This window comes from Macaca nemestrina, chromosome 2 (genome assembly GCF_043159975.1).
Source record: "Macaca nemestrina isolate mMacNem1 chromosome 2, mMacNem.hap1, whole genome shotgun sequence".
Classification (NCBI taxonomy): Eukaryota; Metazoa; Chordata; class Mammalia; order Primates; family Cercopithecidae; genus Macaca; species Macaca nemestrina.
Window position 1 is genome coordinate 157,680,404 of NC_092126.1, and position 24,184 is coordinate 157,704,587.

At 49.1% G+C, this 24,184-nt stretch overlaps 1 protein-coding gene across 5 annotated transcripts in view; it reads left to right on the forward strand.

Moving 5' to 3' along the window:
* Positions 1-24,184, forward strand: part of LOC105470235 (KLF transcription factor 15) — a 50,995-nt gene that overhangs the window by 10,603 nt on the left and 16,208 nt on the right. For 4 of the 5 annotated variants that reach the window (XM_011722029.2, XM_011722028.3, XM_011722027.3 and 1 more), the window contains exon 3: positions 2,886-4,136. The exons of the other annotated variant lie outside the window; for it this stretch is intronic. In XM_011722029.2, the coding sequence (XP_011720331.1) occupies positions 2,886-3,054 (169 nt within the window). In that variant the 3' untranslated portion in view covers positions 3,055-4,136. Of the gene's footprint in view, positions 1-2,885; positions 4,137-24,184 lie in introns of those variants that run through there. 5 annotated transcript variants of the gene reach the window in all.

Consider the following 24,184-nt stretch of genomic DNA (forward strand, 5'->3'; position numbering starts at 1 on the left):
GCTCTCTGTTGGCTGCTGTTTGGGAGAATGTGGCATGCAGGGGTGAGGCAGGGGTCTTCTGAGGGCTTGGTTCCCAGGGAAAGTCCTCTCAGGTGCAAGGACCCTGTGGCAGCAGGGAGGGAGTTCAGGTGAGGACAGCATGTTGTCCAGCTTGGTTCTCTCATCTGCCTGTCCTTCCCAGGGTGTCACCATGACCAGAGAGCTGCGTTGCCCCACGTCACCACCTGTGGTCTCTGAGATGAGTCTTGGAAGGTGGGCAGGAATGCCAAAGTCTTCACTGGATGAGTGAAGAAATTGAGGCCCAGAAAGGACCATTCAGGGCACCCAGTGGGGTGGGAACTGTCAAGGCAGGAACCTGAGACTCTGTCCCCTAGACTGTGTGACTTGGCCTCTTTAAACCCTTGCCATGGTCTTGCCAGTCCAATGGGGCTGGCTCATCCTGGCTCCCTGGCCAGTGAGATGCTGGGTGACCCCAGGGCTGCAGTCTGGGAGGTGTGGCACTCTGTGTCTGCAGCCAGCTTTCTGCCTGCCCCTGCCTGGGGCCAGCTCCTCTGCTCAGAAGCTGTGTGCCCAGCTGCAGCTGGGGCAAGTGTTCTGCCCAGGAGCACAGGTGTCAACTTTGACTGCCAGGGCACATTTATCCCATTTCGTCACTGGCACAGGGCCTTGTGACACATACCACCCAGCCAGGCCTGTGGAGGAGGCTGGGGGACTCTGCTGACTGGGAGTTCAGGTCATCTGCCATCGCTAGGGCAGGGGGCTGTGTCAAGACCTTTGCTCCAACCTCAAGGGCTCTGTCTTGTCAGTGACCCTGGATCAGGCCCTCAGCACCCCGAGCTTCAGTTTCCTCCTCTGACAGGCAGGGCAGTTGGGCTTCACCTAGTCTGGAGATGTGCTGAGAGTGCTGCCCTGTGCCTGGTGCCACCACCACTCTGTGATGTGGGTTGGAGTGCCTGTCTCCTCCTGCAGGCCCTCCTGCCACCCCCTGTGCCTTGTCCAGAGCATGTTCTGCTGGGTCCTTCTACTCCTCCACCCACAGGGTCAGGGCACCAGGGTATCACCAGCCCTTACCAATCACTGGTTGGGAACTGCTGTTCGGGGCATCGCCTTTCGCTGGGTGGCCCTGGTCCACAAAGGGGTGTTGGGCCTGGTGTCCCTGTGTGTGTGTGTGCGTGAGTACATGGGGGCATGAATTTGTGCCTGTGTGTGTGTGTGTGTGTGGGCACATACTCATTCGTGTATGTTTGTGTGCCTGTATTTGTCCGTATGTGTGTGCACGCGTGCGCATGCTTTGGGACTGCTCCTTGACAGTGTCTGCCCCCCTGGGGCTGCTTGCTGTGCCCACTCTTGCATTGAAATGCACCTCCTTAGCACCTACCATATACCAGGCATTGAGCTGGTCATGGGAAGACCACAGGGAACCAGACAGACATATCCTTTGTCATGGAGCTGACGGTCTAGTGGGACAGACTGACAGTCATCAAAAAGTTAAAGATAATTTAAAATCAAAACAACAGCAAGAGTGAGGAGAGAGAGGTGTGTAATGCCACGGGAGCTTAGAATTGGATGCAGTCCTGGAGGGATTTCCTGAGGAAGTGACATTCGAACTGAGCTCTAAGGAATGGGTAGGAGAGAACACAGAGGGGGAGGAAAGAACATTCTAGAAAGAGGGAATAGTATGTGCAAATGGCCTGTGGCAAGAAGAACCAAGGAAAGGTCAATGCAGGTGGAGCACAGAGGGGGATAGTGTGTCGTGGGAGGGGTAGGTGGGGTGGGAGGGTCCTGCTGCCAAGCCAGGGGTGGAGAGAACCTCAAATCCCTGAGATCGGTGGCAAGCAGTCCAGGCCCTCGATGCAGCCTGGGCTCTTGACTGTCACATGAATGCCTGCTCCCAGGCCACCGGGCCAAGAAAGGGAAATGTCGGGAGCCACCTGAACTCCCAGATGCACTTTGCAGGGCCAATCTTTATTTGGACCTGCCTTAGAGGGCCCAGCTTCCAGCACAGCTGGTTCCAGGAGTGGGTGGGCTCAAGTCTGAGGACCCCTCTCCCTGTGCTGCACAGGAAGTCTGCTTCCTCCTCCCAGGCCTCAGTATCCCCTCCAGATGGGCTGTCCTGTACAGACCTTCACAGATGCCCCTGTGGAGTTCTGGTCCAGCGGGGTAGATGAGGCCAGGGTGGTGAGAGGCAGCCAGCATCAGGGCCTGAGCGACTGAGTGCACCTGTGGTCTCAGAGACTCCTGCACACTGGGTTGGCTGTGGGAGGAAAGCCCTGGGCCCTGGGAGCATTGGGGTCCTTTCCTGTTGGGAGCTTTTACCAGCTGCTCTGGCAGTTCCCAACAGAGAATGCCCACTGTGCCAGCATGAGCCTTTACTGTAGTTCTTTCTATCTTGGAGGGGTAGCAGGGGCGGCTTGGGACAGTGGCACATGCCTTTAATCCCAGCACTTTGGGAAGTTGAAGTAGCCTTATCGCATGAGCCCAGGCGTTTGAGACCAGCCTGGGCAATATAGGGAGGCCTGGTGTCTAAAAAAAAATACAAAAATTATCTGGGTGTGGTGGGCACACCCATAATCCTAGCTACTCTGGAGGCTGAAGAGGATTGATTGAACCTGGGAGGCTGCAGTGAGCCATGATCGCGCCACTGCACTCCAGCCTGGGTGACTGAGCGAGACCCTATCTCAAAAAAAGAAAAAAAATAATTGATATTTTGAGAACTGGTATAGCCTTACCGACACAGATGGGGGACCCTTTTCTAATTCTGTAGAGGCTGCAGGTCTGTGCAGCCACCCTTTGGGTGAGTGCCAGGTGCGCGCCTCGCATCCCCGCATCTTCGTGGGGTCGGGGCAGGCAGGGCCAGGCCTCGCTCACCGCGCCATGTCCCGCAGGTTCTCGCGCTCTGACGAGCTGTCGCGGCACAGGCGCTCACACTCGGGCGTGAAGCCGTACCAGTGTCCTGTGTGCGAGAAGAAGTTCGCGCGGAGCGACCACCTCTCCAAGCACATCAAGGTGCACCGCTTCCCGCGGAGCAGCCGCTCCGTGCGCTCCGTGAACTGAAAGCGCCCCGAACCCCCGCCTGTCCTTCACCCCAGATCCCCACCCCAGCCCCCTTTTTTTAAGCAATAATTTATTTGCCTCCTCCAGAGGGACATGACAATGTTACCAGCCCACCTTCTAAAGCCTGGGAAGTGTGAACCCAGGGCCCGCCAACAGCTGCCTTTCTCGGGAGTACTTAGAGCCTCGAACCCGCGCCCCTGGGGGCTGGGCCCCCGGCGCCCGGGGCTGGAGGCAGGCCTTCGTGCCTTCGTGCCTTCGTGCCTTCCCGCGGTGGCCAGGCCTCTGCTGTAGCCGCTGGTTGCAGGCAGAGTTTTGGGGACCTGGCCCTTCTCCCACTGGGCTCCCCCGACCTCGGCCAAGGCCAGAACTTTAGTGCTCAGTGAAGATGAAATGTGCAGTTTTGAAATGTTGGGTTCCCAGAGAGAGTCATGCTGGGGGAGAAGGAAGTAGGCCAGAAGTCCAGGGCTGCACTGTGGTGTGAGGGTGGCTTGGCTTTGTCTAAGATGCCTGCTCAGCATGATCACCAGAGGGTGTGGGCAGGGCTCTGGGGGTGGGGTGGGTGTCAGGACCGGGCTGCTGGGGCCTCATGTGGGAGAGAGGTGAAAAGTGTCCCCCACTGGGGGGCTGGCAGTGCATGTGCTTGAGTTAAATGTGCAGGGCAGAAAGAGCCAGAAGCGCCTGTACCCAGGGGCTCATCCCCTCCTCCGGTTTCCCAGACAAATCCAGACACCAGCCTCTAGGGTGGCCTTGAGAGGAGAGGGCCAGGCTGTCCTGGGTGTGAGAGAACTAGATAGAGCCTCCCAACCCTGATTTAGAAATGCATTCCTTATTTTGTCTAGAAATTAATAAATGAACTAGCTTGTTTTGACAGGTTTATTTCACATCCTATGAATGTATGTAAATAAACTGTACATAGGTCCATCCACATAAAATATCTTTTAATAACATATCAACATTTGTGTAAATTTGAAATTTAAAAAAATCTATGAAGCTGGTGTACATATGTTACAATTATGTATATTTTCTTTGGTCCTTCATAAAAATATATTTACTTTGCCAATAAAAAGAAAAAGAACTCACAACTTTTGGCATTCATGTGCTGTTTTCCTGTTTTGCCGGGATGTGGAGGTGATTCTGGGGCTGAGAATCACCTATGTCTCCACCTTCGCAGAGTTCAGGGGACCCTGTTTTGTATTTGGAGGGATAGAAAGGCTCCTTGGGGTCCAGCCCCGGTCCAGCGGTGTAGGGTTCCCACACAGCTCAGCTCCAGGCCAGTTGCCGAGATTCTGCTCATCTCAGCTCCCTAACCTAGAGCTCCGTAAACCCAAATCCAGCCCACATTCCGGCAGCACCTGTGGGAAGCTGCCTCAGGCCTGGCCAGTCCTGCGAGGCTCACCTACTCTGCTATTGGAGACTCTTTCTTGCACTTCCTACCCCCATCCAGTCCACCAAACCTATTATGTACCCCCTATATGCCTGCTGTGCCCTGGCAGAGTATTTACCCCCTTAGGAACGTGGCTGTGCCATTTCCTCCTGGCATGGGTAACTGTGAAAGTGTTAGGAATCCTCGGCAGGCAGAGGTGAGACTCGGAGAGGCTAGTAGTCCTCCATCCTCCCTAACTCCCCGACGTGCCTAGGGTCTTGGCTGTGTGGCTCCACAGTTGAGGTTGGACGCTTCCACATGTCCTGTGATGGCCAGAGCCTGGGGGAAGTGGGGACCCAAGCACAAGGAGGGGCTATGAGCCCCACAGGGAAAGGCAAGAAAATGGAGGCTGACCAGGGCCTGCTTCAGTGGCTCAGCTGGTGTGAAGCACACAGTGAGAGGGCTGCCCTGGTTCACCCACCCACATGCAGTGGGAAGCAAGAACCTTCTAGAAGGATCCCTTGCTTTATAAGAGCTGGATGCAAGTCGGGTCAAGTGTTTCTCGGTGAAACCCTTGGAGATCTGGAGGCTGGGGGTAGGGCACCCTTGGGCTCCCAGCAGAAAGATATCTGAATGTAGGGGTGTGTGTAAAGTCGTGCAGCTCAGAGGGCAGAGGCCGTCGTTCTCACCAGCAGCCTAGCACACAGCACAGCTGATAGGAGGATGGACATCCTATCCTGACTGGCCATGGTCCTGAGGAGGAGGCTGGGCCTGGTGACCTCTGTCCTTTGCCCCTGACCGGATGTACCCTCTGTGGGCAAACACACTGTAGGGAAGCAAGGCATTGATTTCCAGCCTGTTAACGTGGGCTTTCTTCATCCGTAAACAAGCAGTGCAGCCCTAGATAAGAGGGACGTCAGAGGGACGGGGAGGATTGTTGTCTGGTCAGGATGATGACATGGGAGGTGGAATAACCCCAGGAGCATATGCACCTTCTGTGCCAAGGACCAGCCGGACACACTGCTCACCTGCCCTGGGTGTGTGTTCCAACAGCCTGCTGTTGTCTTGCAGCAGGGAGTGTGTGTAGGGGGTGGTCTTAGTGGTCCTCTCAATCTGGGCTTCCAGGCTTGCACCTGAATTGTGTGTGTGTGCACACTTATGGCGCACCTCCCCGTGGTGAGTGTGCCTCCTGGGGGTCTTGGCTAAGTTGTGGGGAGCACAGCACAATGCAGGAAGCAGGGCTGCTGGGGCCACACTGCCTGTTGATCCTGGGCTCCAGCTCTTTATGTGTGTCCTAGACCTCTCTAGATGTCAGCTCCTTCACCCTGCAGAGTGGTGTGAAAGGCCCCGGGCAGCAGCGTGGTGGCACATGGTAAGTGACTCTGGATACAGAGCCCAGGATGCAGAGCCCAGCTGTGTGGCACCCCCAGGGTTCCTGCTGCAGCCCCAATGTCAGCATCGCCTTGGCCCTGGCGGGGGTTGAGAGTCTGTTGCAGGCGCCTGGCCTGGCTCCTGCCTCAGAGATCCCCATGCCACCACCTTTCTGACCCCCTGTGATTTCTGTGGCTGGAAGGGGAGTGCTGTGTTGGCCTGCAAGCTGAAAAAGCAGGTGGAGATGGGCCCTGGGCTCAGCATGGTTAGGAATAGAGGTGGAAGCTGGAAGACTACAGAGCAGAAACTCCAGCAGTTATGGCGCCACCCACCCACCTGCCCCTAAGGCACGCAGAGGGGAAGGAAATACCATTTACTGATCACTGTACTAGGTAGAGTATGAGTTAGACTACTATAACAAAGAAATCCCCAAACTTTGTGGCTTAAACAAGATAGCAGTTTATTTTCCTCTGCTTAGATGGTCTCGGAGGGAGCAGCCTGGGCTGGCACAGTGGACTGAGTGCAGGGCACTCAGCCTCTTTTGCTCTTGTTGCTCCTCCAATGCCCACCTTGGCTCCACAGGACTGGGTCAGCTGGGAGAAGCAGGCAAGGGGACGTGTTTCTGCCCTGCCCTCCTGGGATTTGCACACTCACTTCCACTCCCATCCTATTGGCCAGAACTCAGTAACTTGGCCTCATCTGCTGCCAGGGAGGCTGGAAAATGCAGTTGTCATCTGGGCAGCATGAGCACAGCTGAAATGTGGGGCACATGTTGCAGGAGAAGGCAAGGAGGTAGGAGCAGAGAGCAGCCAGGAGTTTCCATGGCAAGCTCATTGTTTTGCCCCAGCTGTGCCCACAGTGGGTCCTCTTTCCCATAAGCTGGCAGCATGGCTACATCTGGTGGTGCCAGGTGAGTTCAGCTCTCCATGGCCTCATCCACATTCTCAGAAAGGGCATCACTGATAAGTGTGGGATCAGCAGTCAGACTTCCGGGGCAGCAGATTATTAAGAAGGGAAACTCTGTGGGAACAGAGGAGCCAAGAGGCCCTGCGCAGGAGCCAGATGCCTTGGTTGGGAAACCAAGGCTGCAAATGACACAATCTTGACTCCTGTGGACAGCAAACTCTTGCAATGCCATCACTGTCTGTTCCCGAATAGGGTCTAGAGTTTATGTGGGGCCATGGGAGCTTGGCAGGTGGAGAGGGGGCATAGGCAGAAAGCCTCAGGACCAGGGCTTCCAGGAAAATTGTCATTTTCCTTGTGCTGTATTGGTTCAGGCTATCCAAGGCGAACCTGCGAGGAATGAACATGTCAACCTGCACAGTGGAGACATGAGGAGGGGATCTGAACCTGCACAGTGGAGACGTGAGGAGAGGGCTGAGAGTGGGGGCCATGTCTGAGCAGGTCCCACTTCATTTGGTGATGAGCAGAGACGAAAATGGGACTGGTTCAAAAGATGCAGAATGAGGCAAAGAGAGCGGCATTCAAACACTCAAGGAAAGTGCACATCTCCTTGTGCCCTGCGGGGCCGGGAGGGCACTAGAAACGCCCTGCTGTTTTCAATAAGGAAGAAATAGAGAGCCCAGGCTGTAGTGCAAGGGCACCAGGACCAGGTAAAAAGAGAGCTGGAAGGGATGGGGTGGGGGGCGGATTGCAAGAAAACAAAAGATGCAGGGTGGAGTTAAAATCCACATGGGAGAACGTCAGGAGTGGGCATGAGGACAGGGAACTCCCCGCACTGCTGCAGAAGACAAATGATGACAGCTCAGGCGCTGGCTCGGCTCCGGTTCTGTGAGGTCCTGCTCTGTGCCCCAAACAGCCGGACCCGTCAGGGACCGCAAAGGAGCCCCTCCTGGAGGTCTGGACCCGGAGATGAGTGACCAGTCCCCCACTGTCAGCCTCCCCCGGCCCTGCTGCCCCACTCTGCTCTCCAAGCCGTCCTGGCGCATGGACATATCCGCACCTAGCACTGATAGAGATCGCAGCCGGTCCCCAGGCTGTTCTCAGAACCCAGCCGGGACGTTCCCTGCTGTTTCCACCCTCTGGGTTCTGTGAATTTGACCTCAACCCTGAGCTGAGCTGACACTGAAAGACAGCAAGAGCAGTGTCTGCAGCAGGCGGCTCCAGCGCGAAAGTGAGGCGCAAGGCTACCACGGACCCAGCTGAGCGGGGCCAGGGAAGGGAGCAGGCAGCAGGTGCTGGGAGCTGGAAATGCCTGATGAGAAGAGTGAAAATACATTTCTGCAGAAATAAGTCTAAATCATTCCAAATGTGTTTAAAAACCTAAATGCAAATGTCAAATATTGATAGAGAAAGAGAAGACATTTGCAATGTGAAAGTTATAACACATTACTAGTCTGGCTGTAAATCCCCCATGATATGAACAGCCAGGGAAATTGTGTGTAGGATTGAAGCGTGGCTCTCAGGGTCTCCTCCTTCCCACAGAAGTCTTTGCATTATGCATGAAATGAAGAAATGACATCGATGCCATTTCTGTAGGGTTAATTGGTGAGTTGTTGAACAGCTACCCTCAGAGGGCTCTGTTTAAATGCACAAATGTCACCTTTACAGAGAAATGAAGGACACCTGTCTGTTTCCACAGCAAAGTGGCAGTGCTCTTCTCTCCCTGAATCCCTGGACAAGGCGTGAACACTCACACTGATGTGGCACTGCTGGGAGGACAGCTGGACCACTGCCCATCAGAGGACACCCTGGTGCCACACAGGAGCCCTGGTTCCCACCTTGGGCTGGGTGGCAAAGGCCCCTCCCTGCCCTCTCCCGGCCTTCCCAAGCTGGTGGCCTTACCACAAATCTGGGCTCACAGCTGGGATTCCATCTACATCCTGGCAGAGGATGCCCTGCACAAAGCTGCCAAGGTGCAGTGGGCTCAGTCTTCCTGATGCCTGAGTCTCTTTGCCAATCTCTCACACTGGCAAAATGCTTTCCAGATGGTCACGAGGAGCCGCAGCGGCCGGAGTGTACTCCACTGGGCATCCTACTCAACCCCTTCCCTGGTGTGAAAGAACCCATCACTCTGGCAGCCACTGTCTCTTCGGCCTTTCCTGGAGGGTTGTGGGGCTTCTCAGCCCCAGTGGCTGCACTTGGAAAGCCCCTATTTGATGTTTCAGTTTAAAGAATATGAATTCTTTGAAATCATGAAATAATATGATTACATATTATGTTCTGTTGCAATTATATAATTTATAATATATAAACAATATATTGTACTTAAAGAGGGAGGGTGGGAGGAAGGAGAGGAGCAGAAAAGATAACTATTGGGCACTGAGCTTAATACCTGGGTGATGTAATAATATGTACAACCCCTGTGACACACATTTACCCATGTAACAAACCTTCACATGAACCTCTAAACCTAAAATCAAAAAATTTTTTAAATTATAATATATAAACAATGTAATATAACATGTATGTTAATATTTGATATATATGTTATATACTAGTATATAATATATAACATATAATATAGTATAGTGTAGTATATTATACATATAATACATATAACAAAATAACATATATACTAATATAATAAAATAATAAATAACTAAATAATATGTTATTATACCTATATGCATATAGTTACTTTATAGTACATATAGTTACTTTAAATAACACAACTAAATTATATACTGTTACTTACAATTTCAATAATAAAGCTATATTATATGCAACATAGCTGAAGATTTTAACTGTATACAACCACCGCCTTCTCTGCAAGGCACCCAGGGACTTGCTTTTTGCACCTTCTACCACCTTGAAAGCACCTCCATCCTCCTCCTGGAACTTCGAATCTGTTTAAACAAACAGAAGAATTTAGAGCCAGACTCCCCATAAGGGATGATAATAATAGTACCTTCCTCATAGGGTCATTGTGTGGACTAAATGAGTTAAAATATGCAACACACTTAGAATAGCATCTGGCAGAGAGCAGCAGCTGCAGTTGTCAGTGGCATTGTATTATTATCCATTGTTACTTGAGTATACCCTTAATATCCACCCTTCACCCCAGGAAACTTAATAAGACATTTCTTCTCAATGAATACAGCACTCTTCCCACTAGACATTTTATTAAATCAAATGCTTTCTGGCATCTGTGCCTAAACATCTTACTTGCAAATAGGTTTTTGGAGGGTGAACACATTCTGTTACAAAAGGGTTGCAGGGCTCAGTTGAAATCGCATCTTCTCAGTGTTCATTCACACATCATTAAATACTCAACAGTGGGAAGAACTGAAAGCTGATGTGTTCAAGTCACTTCTAATTGCATATCAAGCAATAAACGAGATAAACCCAATCTGAAATTGTAGTGGTTTTACAAGGCCGTGCACATTTCCTGGGTTTGGTTTGTATTCCCAGACAGGAAGCTAATCACTGGAGTGCTCTGTTCAATACCAGACTCCTGGGACTTCTACCTAGGTCTCTGTCCTCTTATGCTGTCACTCCTAAAACCTCCACAGAGGGGCAGGCCCTGCATCCAGAAAAGGGGCTCATGATGGGGCTGGTGACTCTCCAGTTTGTGACCAGGGAGTTGAGTGTGAGGGGCATCTTATGTGTCTGATGTTTTCCTTCCCCACTACCCTTCCTCTGTGCTGCCCTCAGACTCCTGAGGATAGGGGCAGATTGCATCCTCAAGTCCCATTTATGTCAGTTCACTTCCAGCTTCTGCTGCCTGGGTACCCATGAGGCACCCCCCTCCTCTGCTGCCCTTATGAGAGGGATTTTGGACAAATTTGTCATATCCAGAGAGATGTTCTCATTCTTCCAGAGACACTGGGACACAGACATTCTCAGGCTTCTGGAGACACTGGTTATTCATAACACAGAAGAGAAAAGATAGAGCTTTTCCTAACATCTTCCAACTGTGCACAGAAAATTCGCTCCAGGTAGGTCAAAGAAGCAACCATAAACACACAATGCTAAAAGTACAAGAAGTAATGAGACACAGGGAAGAGCACTGTATTCATCAAGAAGAAATGTCTTGTTAAGTATCTTAAGGCAAAGGGTGAATAGGACACAATTATATTCACAAATAGCAGCACGCACCCAGAACACACACAAAAACAAATACAACTTATTGTTTGCAAAGTCCTTGCCAATGTAATATGACAAGAAAAAAAAAAAGAGTGACAAGGATAGGAAAGGAAGGGACAAGATGACCTTTACTGCATATGATGTTATTATCTGTCTGGAAGGGCAGAAAATGATTAATTGAAAATCTGCCAGAATTAATAAAACTGTTCAATCAATGGCCAGACACAAGATAAACCTATGGAAATAGATGGACTGATTGCATGTCAATGTATCAGTCAGCAATTGCTGCATAATTGACAGCCCATCTCAAAGCTCAGTGCTCTGAAACAGTCCTGATTTAGTACTAGAGCTGTGATCCTGTGGGTTGGTTGGGAGTCTGTTGACCTCGGTTAATCTTGCTCCTGTGTTTGTGGGTGACAGGGGGTTCTGGTGTGACTCAGGCTGCGCTGGCTGGGGCTCTGCTCCATGTTGCTCACCTTTCTCCTGGGGACAGCAGGCCAGCTGGGGTGTAGTCTATGGCTGCAAGACAGCAAGGCCCACCTTGCAAGCTCATTTCAGACCTTGGCTTGCATCCTGTCTGATCTGACCCACTGGGCAGAACAAGTCACATGGCCAAGCCCAGTAAGAACATACAGCAGAAGGTATGAGTGAATGAGGGGCCATCACTGAGGGCACTAATACAATCAAAATCAACTAAAAAATGCAACAGTAAGTAGCGTTCATGACTTTTATGACAGCAGGAAAAATCACAAGCAACATGGCAGGAAATTGGTAAAAAAAAAAAAAGTGTAATAATATGCTGAAACTTTAATGGAAAACATAAAGAAGACCAACTGGAGTTGCTTACCATTTTTTTTTTTTTTTTTTCTGTATGGGGAGACTCAGTATTGTAAAGATTCCAGTTTCTGTCATATTGATCTATAGTTCATTGCAATTCCAGTACAAATCCGAAGAGGATTTTAACAAATGGAACTGGATTCTAAAATTTATCTGGAGGAGACAATGTATAAGATGCAACCCAATATGACAAGACGATGGTGGTAGAGGTGGGGAGATTGCCTGACAAATTACTGAAAAATCCTATAGAGATTTAAATTGTTTGGTTTTATTTTACTATTTAATTTATTTTATTAATTCTATTTGAGACAGGGTCTTGCTGTGTTGCCCAGGCTACAGTGCAGAGATGCGATCATAGCTCACTGCAGCTTCAAACTCCCAGGCTCAAATGATTCCCCACACCTCAGCTTCCTGAGTAGCTGGGACTACAGGCACACACCACCACACCCAGCTGAGGTTAAACACTTTTTTAATGTGGTGTTATAATAGACAAAGGCAAAGAAGACATGAGGCAACATACAGATTCTAGAAAAGAACTCAAGTACATATGGCAATTTAATATGTTATCAATACAAGGTTACTTATATGATAAGAGAGGAAAGACGGAGCTTCTCCTCACACCATACACAGAAAATCCACTCCAAGTGGGTAAAAGAGCCAACCACAAACACACAATTAGAAAGGTACAAGAAATAACAAGATGCAGGTGCCATTATGGAAAAGATAGACATGCTTGATACTACCGTTTAAACTCCTGCTTAAGAACAGACGCCCTGTGAGTGAAATTAGAAGATAAATACAAGACATGGATAGAAATATATGAGTCATCAACCCAAATATATCTGGAATGCACAAAACTCTTCTACAAATTAGTGAGTAAAATGTAAAAATCCCAATAGAAAAATGGGCAATAGATATAAACTAGTAACTTACAGAAAAAGACATGCAAATGGCAAGTGGGTACATGAGAAGATATCTAACTTTGTAAATATGCAGAAAAACGAAATAAAAAACAATATATCCTGTGGAGGCTGACTACATTGCAAAAATGTAAAAGATTATATCCAAGTGTGGGGGAAAGAGTTACTCTCTTTACTGTTGATTGTAGTACAATTATTTTTGGAGGATAATTTGGCAAACTTCATGAAAACTTAATCATTCTTTTGGCCATAATTAAAAAAATCAAAAAACAGTAGATGTTGACTTGAATGTGGTGAACAGGGAACACTTTTACCCTGCTGGTGGGAATGTAAACTAGTACAGTCACTATGGAAAACAGCGTGGAGATTCCTTAAAGAACTAAAAGTGGAACTACCATTTGATCCAGTAATCCCACTACTAGGTATCTACCCAGAGGAACAGAAGTCATTATTTGAAAAAGATACTTGCACACACATGTTTATAGCAGCACAATTCACAATTGCAAATTGTAGAACCAGCGCAAAAGCCCATCAATCAACGAGTGGATAAAGAAACTGCAGTATACATACACAGACACACACACACACACACACACACACAAACACATATCTCTCTCAGCTATAAAAAGGAATGAATTAACAGCATTTGCAGTGACCTAAATGAGATTGGAGACTATTATTCTAAGTGAAGTTAACTCAGGAATGGAAAACCAAACATCGTATGTTTCTCACTGATATGTGGGAGCTAAGCTATGAGGATACAAAGGCATAAGAATGATACGATGAACTTTGGCGACTTGGGGGGAAAAGTGGGAGGGGGACAAGGGATAAAAGATTACAGATATGGTGCAGGGTATACTGCTTGGATGATGGGTGCACCAGGATCACAAATCACCACTAAAGAACTTACACATGTAACCAAATACCACCTGTACCCCAACAACTTACAGAAAAAAACTGCAATCTTTCTTTGACCTAGCAAACCCATCATATTAAAAATCCACATATAAAGGTATATATACAAGTCTGTTCTTTTAGCATTATGACAGCAAACATTTGTGAACAATCTAAACATTTACTAATGAAGAATCGAGTAGATACATTACAGTACCCAGAAACTAGCTCTTTCATTTGGCAATGAAATGGTCAAGGCTGCACAAAATTTACATTATGTAAACATGACATGCAGGCTTCAGTTTCTGAAATCATCCTATGTGTGAAGTCTGGAATGCAGGTGTCAGCATCCTTGACAACAGTGCCCCAAGCAGCAGGAGCCACAGGAGATGGGGAGGCTGGGGGAAGACCGCAGACCTCAACAGCAGGGCGGGTCAAAATTCTAGGTGTCTTCTGCTTTGTCCTGAAAATACACCTGGAGTCCAACCCTGCTCCTCACCCACTGTGGCCCACAGCGCCCATGATCTCTTGCCTGGACTACTGCAGAATCATCCACAGACACCCCAGCCTGCCCTCACCCCTTCCAGCTGCCCAAAGTACAGCAGCCGGAAGGGCCCAGTTAAAGTCGGTCTGATCGCTTCCTGCCTCTGCTCAGGAGCTTCCTGTGGGCTCCCTGTTTCCCTCGGAGGAAAAGCAAAGACCTCTATGAGGTCCCACAGGACTCTGCTCCTCACTTCCCGCCCAGACCTCACTGCCTGCTACACTTCTCACTCAGCTCCAACCCCATTCCATCCCAGAAGTGTCAAGGGCACAAAAGACAAAGAAAGACTAAGGAGCTGTTGCAGAGTGGAGGAGACCACACGATGTGACCACAGAACACAGAGAAGAATCCTGAACGATGTCCTAGGACCAGCAAGGGACCTCTGTGGGAAAACTGGAGAAAGCTCATTCAAGCCTGGAATTAAGCCAGCAGTCCTGCACCATCTTCATTTCTTAATCTTGATGAATGCACCCTGGCTATGGGATGTATGGGGGAGGCTGGGGAGGGATATTCAGGAATGGTCTGCACTATCTGCAATGCTTGTAAATCTAAAATTTGAAAATTAAAAATTTATTTATTAATTATAATTAAATCAACTACAAGTTATTCAATTAATATTAATTGATTTAATTAAAATTACTAAAATAATTTAAAATTAAACTCTAATTAATAATTAATTGATTTAAACTAATAATTTAACTTTTTTGAGGTAAATATAACAACAATTAAAACCAAACAAAAGTTACACCTGCCAGCACTCCTCAGCTCTCTCCCCGGCTTTGCTTCTCTCCCCAGCCCTTCCTGCCTCCCAGGCACAGCTTAACGCACAGATTCATTCAGGGTATGCGATCTGTCTTTCTGCACTCCGATGTGCTCCATGAGGGCAGGTTCTGTCTGTTTTACAAACAGTGCTGTAAACCCAGCACCTACAACCTGTATCATCATATTAATCTATACATTCTAGTTTCTGGACACCACAATTTGTTTATCCAATTCTCCTTCAATATATTTTTGTTCTCAAACATTTGCTGTTATAAATAATGCCATAAAGAACAGACTTGTACACATATCATATGTGTACACAAACATATGAATGTTTAACAGTAGGCTTGCAGGGTCAAAGAACAGGCATAATTTAAATTTTCATAAATTTTGCCAAGTTATCCTCCAAAAAGCAATTGTGCTGAGAATATCATTTATTCATTTATCCTATGTATTGCCTGTCTTTCCCCACGGGAATATAGGCTTTGGGAAAATAAGGCGTTGCCTGGCTTGATCAGTTCTGCAAACCTAGCTCCCAGAACAAATATTTGTCAAGCGATTGGCATGGGCAGGCAAGAGCTACACTGAAATTGATGGGATAAGATACAGACGTTTAAACCTATGATTTGAAGTTATGAAGGTACTGTGATAGACCTTCACAATTGAGTGGCTCCTCAAAGCTGTCCACATATGAATTCCCAGAACCTGGGAAGGTGTTACTTTACAGGGAAGCAGGGACTTCCTTCTTGGATGTGATGAAGTTAAGGGTCTGGAGATGGGGAGAGGATCCTGGGTTATCTGGTGGATCCAGCGTAATCACGAGGGTCCTTATGCAAGGGGCAGTAGGAGGAACAAGGACCAAGGAAGAGGTCAAAGAGAGACTGGAGGATGCCAAGCTGTGGTTCTGAGGATGGAAGAGGGGACAAGGAGCTGGGGAATGCAGGTCGCCTCTGGAAGCTGGAGAAGCACAGGAGATGGAGTTTCCCTTAGATGCTCTAGGAGGAACCAGCGCCACTGATGGCACCTTGATTCTGGGACTTCTGATTTCCAGAACTGTAAGAAAATAACTAGGTGTGGTTTTAAGCTCCCAAGTTTGTGGTCATTGTTACAGCTGCAGCAGGAAATTAATCCAGGTAGAAGAATTAAAACAAACACGTAAATCGCATACACAGAGGTGGGCAGGAGACGGAAGAACGCCAAGTCCCCGAAGCCTCAGCTTTTGTAACTGGGAAGCAAGAGATACAGACTAAAATCGGTGACCAGGGACACAGGTTCTTTCACATTTCAGCTACGGTGATGGACAGAATGCAAGGATGAAAATCAAAACAGCTCCAAGCAGCTGCCCGAACCTGGAGGCGGAGGGGCTGTCACTTGCCTGCATTTGCTCTTCGGTGTAGATGAATTTGTCATCATGTGTGCATCTGACTTCCATAAAACACTATGTTAAAACCTGCCTGGGTGCTGTGGCGAGGTGCGAGGACCGCCTGCAGTAGTGCCACCTCGGAGCCCACACATGGCACACCCAGGGTCCAGCAACCCACAACTGCTCACCCAGACATCCAGCGGGGACACCCAGCAATTGCAGGAATAGGATGTCCAGTCAAAGAAGGAAGGCACCAAGTCCGTGGCCCGACTGTGGACTGTGGACACGTCCGCTAGTGGACACTGCACCCCCACCATCCCACCATGCACAGGCGGCTTCCAGGGTTCTGTCCACCTTCACAGAGGTCATGAGGGGCATGGGGCAGTGAATGGCCACCGACCTGGCTGCTGGCGCTCGGGAATGCATGCGTGTGTGGTCCCTATACCTCTTGTAGCACTGCTGCTGATGGAACCAGGCACTCAGTGATGCTGGGCAAAGCTCTGCCCAGAGCAGGAGGCCACAGCCTTTGCAGGGGCTCAGCCCCACCTCCTCCCCACAGCAGGCGTGGCAACTAGAGCATGACTCTGGCCCTGGGGCCTCAGTTTCCTCATTTGTCAATGGCATATTTGACAAGGGCTCTTACCCATTGAAGCTTTAGGATTCTGAGAGTCCAGGGGCGATTCTTCCTCTGTGGCCCTGGCCCGTTGCTGGGAATGGGTGTGGAGGGACTCGGTTCTGCCGTCTCCAGGGTTGAGAGCGCTCTGCTGAAGACATCAAACTGGAGATCACATGTGTAGTGCACATGCTACACCTGTGCAAGTGTAGCCAGATGTGAAGACAGAGACAGAGCCTGGGCCACCAGCTGATACCCTTCCTGTCTGTGTCACCTGGGTGGGTCAAGTCCCCCCCAGCCCCAGCTTCCTCACCTTCCTCGCTATGAAGCTCACCATGCCCTCCTGCAACCTCTCCGGGACTGAGGATCAAATGGAGGAATTCCAGAGGGTCCTGACCTTGTAGCTGAGGGTGTGATGAAGCCAGGGAAGCTCAGGGCCACCCTTCCCCTGCTAAATCAGGCAGCTGGCTAGAGGCAGCCTGAAGTGTAGTTTGATCAGCATCCTAGATTTTACTAGTGATCCTCCTGCTCTGAACTCTGCTTCCAGCGGAGTTGGGAAAGGCCAAGCAAAGTGGCCCCAGAGGGTAGCTCTGGCTTCCCCCAAGACTGCTGAGAGAGAGGGGCCCAGCATCCACAGGGCAGTTTGGGAACTCCAGGGGACCTCTCCTTAGGCTACTGCTGGAGGGTTCTCATACAATGCTGCACGCATGTGTGTGCAATACCAGTGTGCTCATGTGTGCATCTATATGTGCAATACTTGTATGCATGTGTAGCCAGGTGAACTCAAACATGTGTGCACAGGAAAGCACTCTCATCTCTGTATGTGTGTATGTGTGTGTCTTCAGGGCTGTACTGCATGTGCATTTATACAGATACGCATGAGTTTGCACAGGCGCTTGTGCAGGTGCACTGGCATTCACATACATGTACATGAGAAGCATATGACAGCCTTGCTGTCAATTTCATTTCATGGTTACATTTTGTTTGACTGGCATGTTGTGTTAAAAGAGTCAGACCTGGCATTTAAAACCAGAAGATTTTACAAATCCACATGTTCAGCTTTTTTTGAAAAACTGCGGCCCTGTTCCTGCAGGGCAGCACCAATCATAGCAGATATGTTCACCCTGTCCTGCCCCCCTAAAGTGGTCACGTGACCTCCAGTTTGTCAGAGTCCACAGCACTCCCTATCACCTCACACTTTACCTGCTTCACCCATTTATATTACCTCCTTGACCCCTCTAGGAAGGTGCAATCCTTGGATAAAGCCCAACAATTTAGTAGTATGCTTAAGCCTGGTCTACACTGTTTCCCTGCTCCAGCCTGGCCAGCTTCCCTGCCCACCACCTCCACTCATCTTGAACCACTTTGCCTGCCAGATCATTCTGTGCCTCCCCAGGCTTCTCCTGATCCATGTTCCTGGTCTGCTGTCGCTCCTCATTCCCTCTCATATGGAGTCCTACTCTTCCTCCAGTTTCCCCTCCCCTGCACTCTACTCCAAGCCAGTGGGCTTCACTGTTCATCATGCCTCTGGCAGACCATGGGAAAAGATTATTCTCTTGTAAGCTGGGACAAGAAATGCTCCCAGGGAGAGAAATATCTTTGGAAAAAAGTCTTGATATGCCTGTAGTGTAAAAGGTGAGGGTTTAATTGTGATCAGATAAATCACTAAAAACACAACGAAATAACTCTTAAAATGCAACAATAAGAAAATGAACACCTTGATTCAAAAATGGTCAAAAGACCTGAACATTTTGCCAAAGAAGATTTAGAGATGGCAAATATGTGTATGAAAAGATCCTCAACATCATATGTCATCTGGGAAAATAGCAATGAGCTACCACCACAAGTCTGTTAGAATAGCCAAACCCAAAACACTGACAATATCAAATGCTGGCGATGATGTGGAGCAACTCTCAGTCATTGCTGGTGGGAAGGTCAAATGGCACAGCCACCTTGGAAGACAACTCGTCAATTTCTTACAAAACTAAACATACTCTTATATGATCCAGCAATTTTGCTACTTGGCATTTACCCAAATGAATTGAAAACTTATGTCCACACAAAAGACTGCATGCAGATATTGATAGCACCTTTACTCATGATGCCAAAACTTGGAAGCAACCAACATGTCCTTCAGTAGGTGAATGAATAAACTGTGGTGCATCCAGACGATGGAATATCATTCAGCACTAAAAAGAAATGAGCCAGCAAGCATGAAAAGACATGGAGGAAATTTAAATGCTTGTTACTAAGTGAATCTGAAAAGACTACATACTGGATGATTCCAATTCTGTGACAATCTGGAAAAAGCAAAACTATGGAGACAGGAAACAGATCAGTGGTTTCCAGGGGTTATGGGAGAGGGAGGGATGAACAGGCAGAACACAGGATTTTTAGGGCAGTGATGCTATTCTGTGTCATACTACAAAGGTGGATACATTTGTCAAAACCCACAGAATGTACACCACTAGGAGTGAACCCTAGTTTAAACTGTGGACTCCAGGTGATAATGATATCAGTGTCTGTTCATCAGCTAAAACAGGCACCACTCTGATGGGAAATCTCTACTTTCTACTTGATTTTGCTGTGAACCTAAAACTGCTCAAAAAATAAAGTCTACTAAATTAAAAATTAAGTAAGTACAGCCATGTCTTAAAAGAGAGTTAAGTTCTAAAACCAGCTCAGAAGGTGAAATCCCAGTTAACTAAAATTACTTTTGAAGATTTTCTTAAATCATCCCTAGAGCACAGTATGCCACATGTCGGCCAACACTGACGTTTTATCCCTTTGCACGTCCGTCACAGATATATTGCCCTCCCCCTTAGGTCAGATGAGTAGTTGACTTGCATTCAGAGGCAGCTAACTTTGTATCACAAATACCTACCCATCAACACTAGGATCAACGTAAAGGAAGCTAGAAACTCCTGCTGCCATAACAGGAGTCAAGAAATGAAGTAGCGAATTTTAATCTCCTACCCCCAGGCTAATCCCTGCGCATACGGAAGGGAGTGAGGGGAAGAATTATCCCACACAATTTAATACATATTTTCCTCCCTCATATTTTGGAAATTACTATAGTTCAACTCATGTAGATTAAAGGTATGTATGAGGTGAGTCCTCAGAGTGAGGTTGTCACAAAGTTGCATAGCATGAAAACATGGGAGGAGTTGGGGGGAAAGGACCAAGTGCAAGAAGAGACTGGGCAGGGCAAGAGCAGCTAGGTGGAGGCGTCCAGGGAGAGGAGCTGTTTTCCCATGGGTCCAAGTTGGTGTCGTATAGAACAGAGAGAGCCAGCCTGGAATCAGGAGCTCAGAGAACAAGGTGACCAGAAAGATATTATTGTTAGCAGCAGAATGTATCTGAGTCACCAACGTATGTTAGTGGCAGCAAATCTGTACGGGTTTGCAGCAACCCCAGTTCTTGCCTCCTCGGAAGAATCTGACCGAGGGACAGAAGACAGAGTGAGAGACACCCAGGCAAGTTTTCAAGCAGGAGTGAGAGTTTATTAAGAAAGTTTTAGAGCAGGAATGAAAGGAGGTCAAGTACACTTGGAAGAGGGCCAAGTGGGTGACTTGAGAGATCAAATATGTGGTTTGACCATTGACTTGAAATTTATACATTGGCAGGCTTCCAGAGGGTTGTGTCTCTTCTCCCCTGATTCTTCCCTTGGGGTGGGCTGTCTGCATGCACAGTGACCTGCCCGCACTCAGGAGTGAGCAATGTGTTTACTGAAACTGTGCGCATGCTCACTTGAGGCATTCTTCCCTTTCCAGTCACATCTCCCTAGAAGGTCATAAAGCAGCTCAACTCTGCCATTTTGCCTCTTAGTGTGTATGCTTGAGCCCATTCACCCAACTCCTGAGATCTTATCACAAAGCTGCTGATCACCAGTTTCAGGTTCTTTCTATCTATTGGGAGACTGCCTTTCCCTGGTGCTGGCTGCAACCAATTATTGTTTTAGAAAGACAGTGTAACAACCACCTGATCATCACCTGATGGTGGCCTGACATTCTGGGGTGTAAGGCCCTCTCCTGCCTTGCTCATGTCTGACTAGCTACCTATTGCTTCTTGGGAAATGTATAGACATCTTTGGAGGGACATGAACACCACAAGGCATAGACGGAGGGATGTAGAAGCAATGCTGCCCAGCCCCCAGGGCACAGGCAGGCCCTGTTCACCCTCCCTTATATTTGGGGCTTGTGGAGCTACTTGCAGTGTTTGATTTAATGGGTTTGCTGCTACCCAGAGAAGGAGAATGGATGGAACCCAGAAGATTCACAGGGGGGCTCCCGGGACTTCCACCTCTGGTCAAATACACCTCCATTGTCCTCAAGGTCAAAGTGACCTGGCCTGCTTAGCTTGCAAATGTCTCCATCTCCTGGATGTTTCTGTGGCTTCCAGGAGCACGTGTTCTCAGGCCTTCCTGAGGGCTCCCTGGTCCTCCTGAGGGGGCACTCAGCCCCTGCTGCCCCAGGCAGTGGCAGCCACGGGGTCTGAGGAAGAGCCAGGCAGGCCCTGGGCTGCCCCCAGCCCCACTCTACCTGTGCACTCTCTTCCCCACTCTGGCCTGTGGACTCCCTTCCCCACTCTGGCCCATAGACTCCCTTCCCCGCTCCGGCCCGTGGATTCCCTTCCCCACTCCAGTCCGTGCACTCCCAGCCCCACATCAGCCCATGGACGACCCTTCCCCACTCCGACCCGTGGACTCCCTTCCCATTCCGGCCCTTGCACTCCCTTCCCCACTCCAGCCCATGGACTCCCAGCCCCACTTTCCATATTGCTCTGGCTTTTTCTTGTGAAGGGCCAGATAGTAAATGTTTTAGGCTTTACAGGCCACACATAGTCTCTGCCACAATTCTTTGTTTGCATTCTTGTCTCTTACAACTCTTTAAAAATGCAAATACAGTACCCAGCTTGCACAGAGACAGACAGCAATGGGATTTGGCTCTAGAGCACGGCTTGCCAATCCCTGTTCTAGAATCTTAAAAACCTCCTTCTCTTATGTCGGAATCAGCCATGACCTAGTTGTCAGAGGGTCCTAAGCCTTGACCTCTCTTTTCCACATTAGAATATTTTCCTTCCCAGAACCGTAGCATTTTCTTTGCCTCATACAATGACGGCTTTTTATTCAGAAGTGGCATAGTCCAGGGAGGTGCAGGAGAGGAATTTCAAAGGATAGGTAGAAAGCCCACCTCCTTCATGAAGTGATTTGGAGTCAGGCAGGCCTGAGTTCTAGTCCTGGCCCAGTCTCTCACTCGAGATGTGTCTCTCTGAGCCTCAGTTTTCTGGTAAGATGCAGCCGGAGACAGCAGGGCTGCTGTGAGCCCTAAGCAGTGTGTGCTGGCCCTCAGAACCTCCTGGGCTTCCATCCTTCCCCTCCCGCTCTCCTCCTGTCCCCCCTGACTCCCCTCTTCACTCTTGTTTAGGAAGCCCAGGATCCCAATGTCTGGGAACTTCCCTGCTCCACGTTGACAAGATGGAGCCCTAGGTCCCGCCCCTCCTCCATCTGGGGCAAAGTCGATTGGACCATGTGGCACTGGCTGGGCCCATCCTACCACTTAGCTTCCAAGACAGGGTGTTACTGTTGAAAAGTGCTCCCACCAAGAAGAGATATGTTCTAACTCTAACTGTACTGGGAGTTACAGTCCTAACTCCCAGTACTTCAGAATTCGACCTTGTTTGGAGATAGAGTTGTTACAGATGTAATTATTTAAGATGAGGTCACACTGGAGTAGGGTGGGTCTCTCTAATGCAATATGACCAGTATCCTTATAAAAAGGGGATATTTGGACACAGACACACACACGGGAGAACCCCACGTGGTCATGAAGGCAGAGATCAGGGTGACACGCCTACAAGCTAAGGAACGCCGAAGATTGGCAGCAAACAGCAGGAGCCAGGAGGGTGACCTGGAACAGGCACTGTCTCAGAAGCAGACATCCCTGCCCACAGTTTCATCCTGGACTTCCTTCCCCCAGAACTGTGAGACAAGAGATGCCTGCGGCCCCTAGTGTGTAGTGCTATGGCAGTCCTAGCCAACTCTATGCAAAGACTGTATCTTTCTCAAGGAAAGCAAGCCGTAAAAAGATGGCCTTGGGGTCCTGGCTGTCTGTCTGTGTTTGCCAAAATAGTGGAGTTTTCTGTGATCAGAGAGAATGAGGCTGATGCAATAGACAGACAGAAGGGATTGCCACAATGTGGGGGCATGGAGGGCCTTCATGTCTAGCTCTCCCTAGGCTTCGCCTCCACTCCACTCCAGGTAGAGCCCAGTGTTCATTTGTTGAGCTGAGCTGTGCAGCGTGCAGCTGTGGGGTGAGTGGCTCTGGGCCCTGCTGGGGTCACTGTGGGAAGTGTAGTCCTCGATTCTAGTAGCAAGAGCCTGGGGCACAGAGGTGTGGGGAAGCAGGAGGTACTGGTTGGATGGGAGGAACCTGGGAACGCAAGTGGGTCCCTACGTGGGAGCCCTGAGCCCAAAGAACATGACTGGCCATAGGGAGTTCGCTCTGTGTTCTGATTCTCTGCTTCCCCAAGCAGTCAGTCAGGCTCTGTCAAGCATCATGGCCTTGACTTAGCTGTGCTTGGCCCATTCAAGGGAAACCACATGAGTGACATTTGCAAGGAAGGTGGCAATGGCTCCTCACCCCCCTCTATGTGTGGCCCTTGGTGATGTGCTGTGACTCTCCTGTCAAAGGGGGACCCATTTCCCCACCCTTTGAATTTGAGACTTACATTTTGTGAAGTATTGAAACCCCGAGAGCACCCCCAGCCCCCATGAGGAAGGCCTCATGAGGATAAGTCCCTCTGGGTGACCGCTGGCCACCGAGTGAGGGAGTGACATAGCCTGAGACCAGGGCTCAGCAAGCTTTTGTGTAAAGAGCAAGATAATAGATATTTTAGGCTTTATGGGGCCACATGCAGTTTCTGTCTCACCTCATCAACTGCTGTTGCAGCATGAAGCAGCCACTGGCAACACATGACTGTATGAACCTGGCTGTGTGCCAATAAAACTTTATTTACACAAACCGATGGCAGGTAGGTTTGCAGTTTGCTGACTCCTGCTTAAGCCTAAGCTGAAGACATCCCTAGATGACTTTAGCCACGCAAGGTGCCCCAGCGTAAGGACTGTGGCTGAGCCCAGTCCAGATGGCCAGACTGCGGGAGTGACAGCCAAGAAAACGGTGGTTGTTTTAAGCCTAAGTTTCGGGTAGTTGATAAGTGGCAATAAGTAGCTCATAGAAGGCAGGTCTGTATATGGAACCAGGAGGGATAGCAAGGGAAGGTGAGGTTGAGCCATGCCAGGGACTGAGGATGGCAAGTGTGAAAAATGACCCTCTGCAGGAAGTCCAGGGCGAGTCAATATTCCCAGATATGGCTTGGGATGGGGATATCAGGGCCAGGGCCCAGAAACACTAGGTTA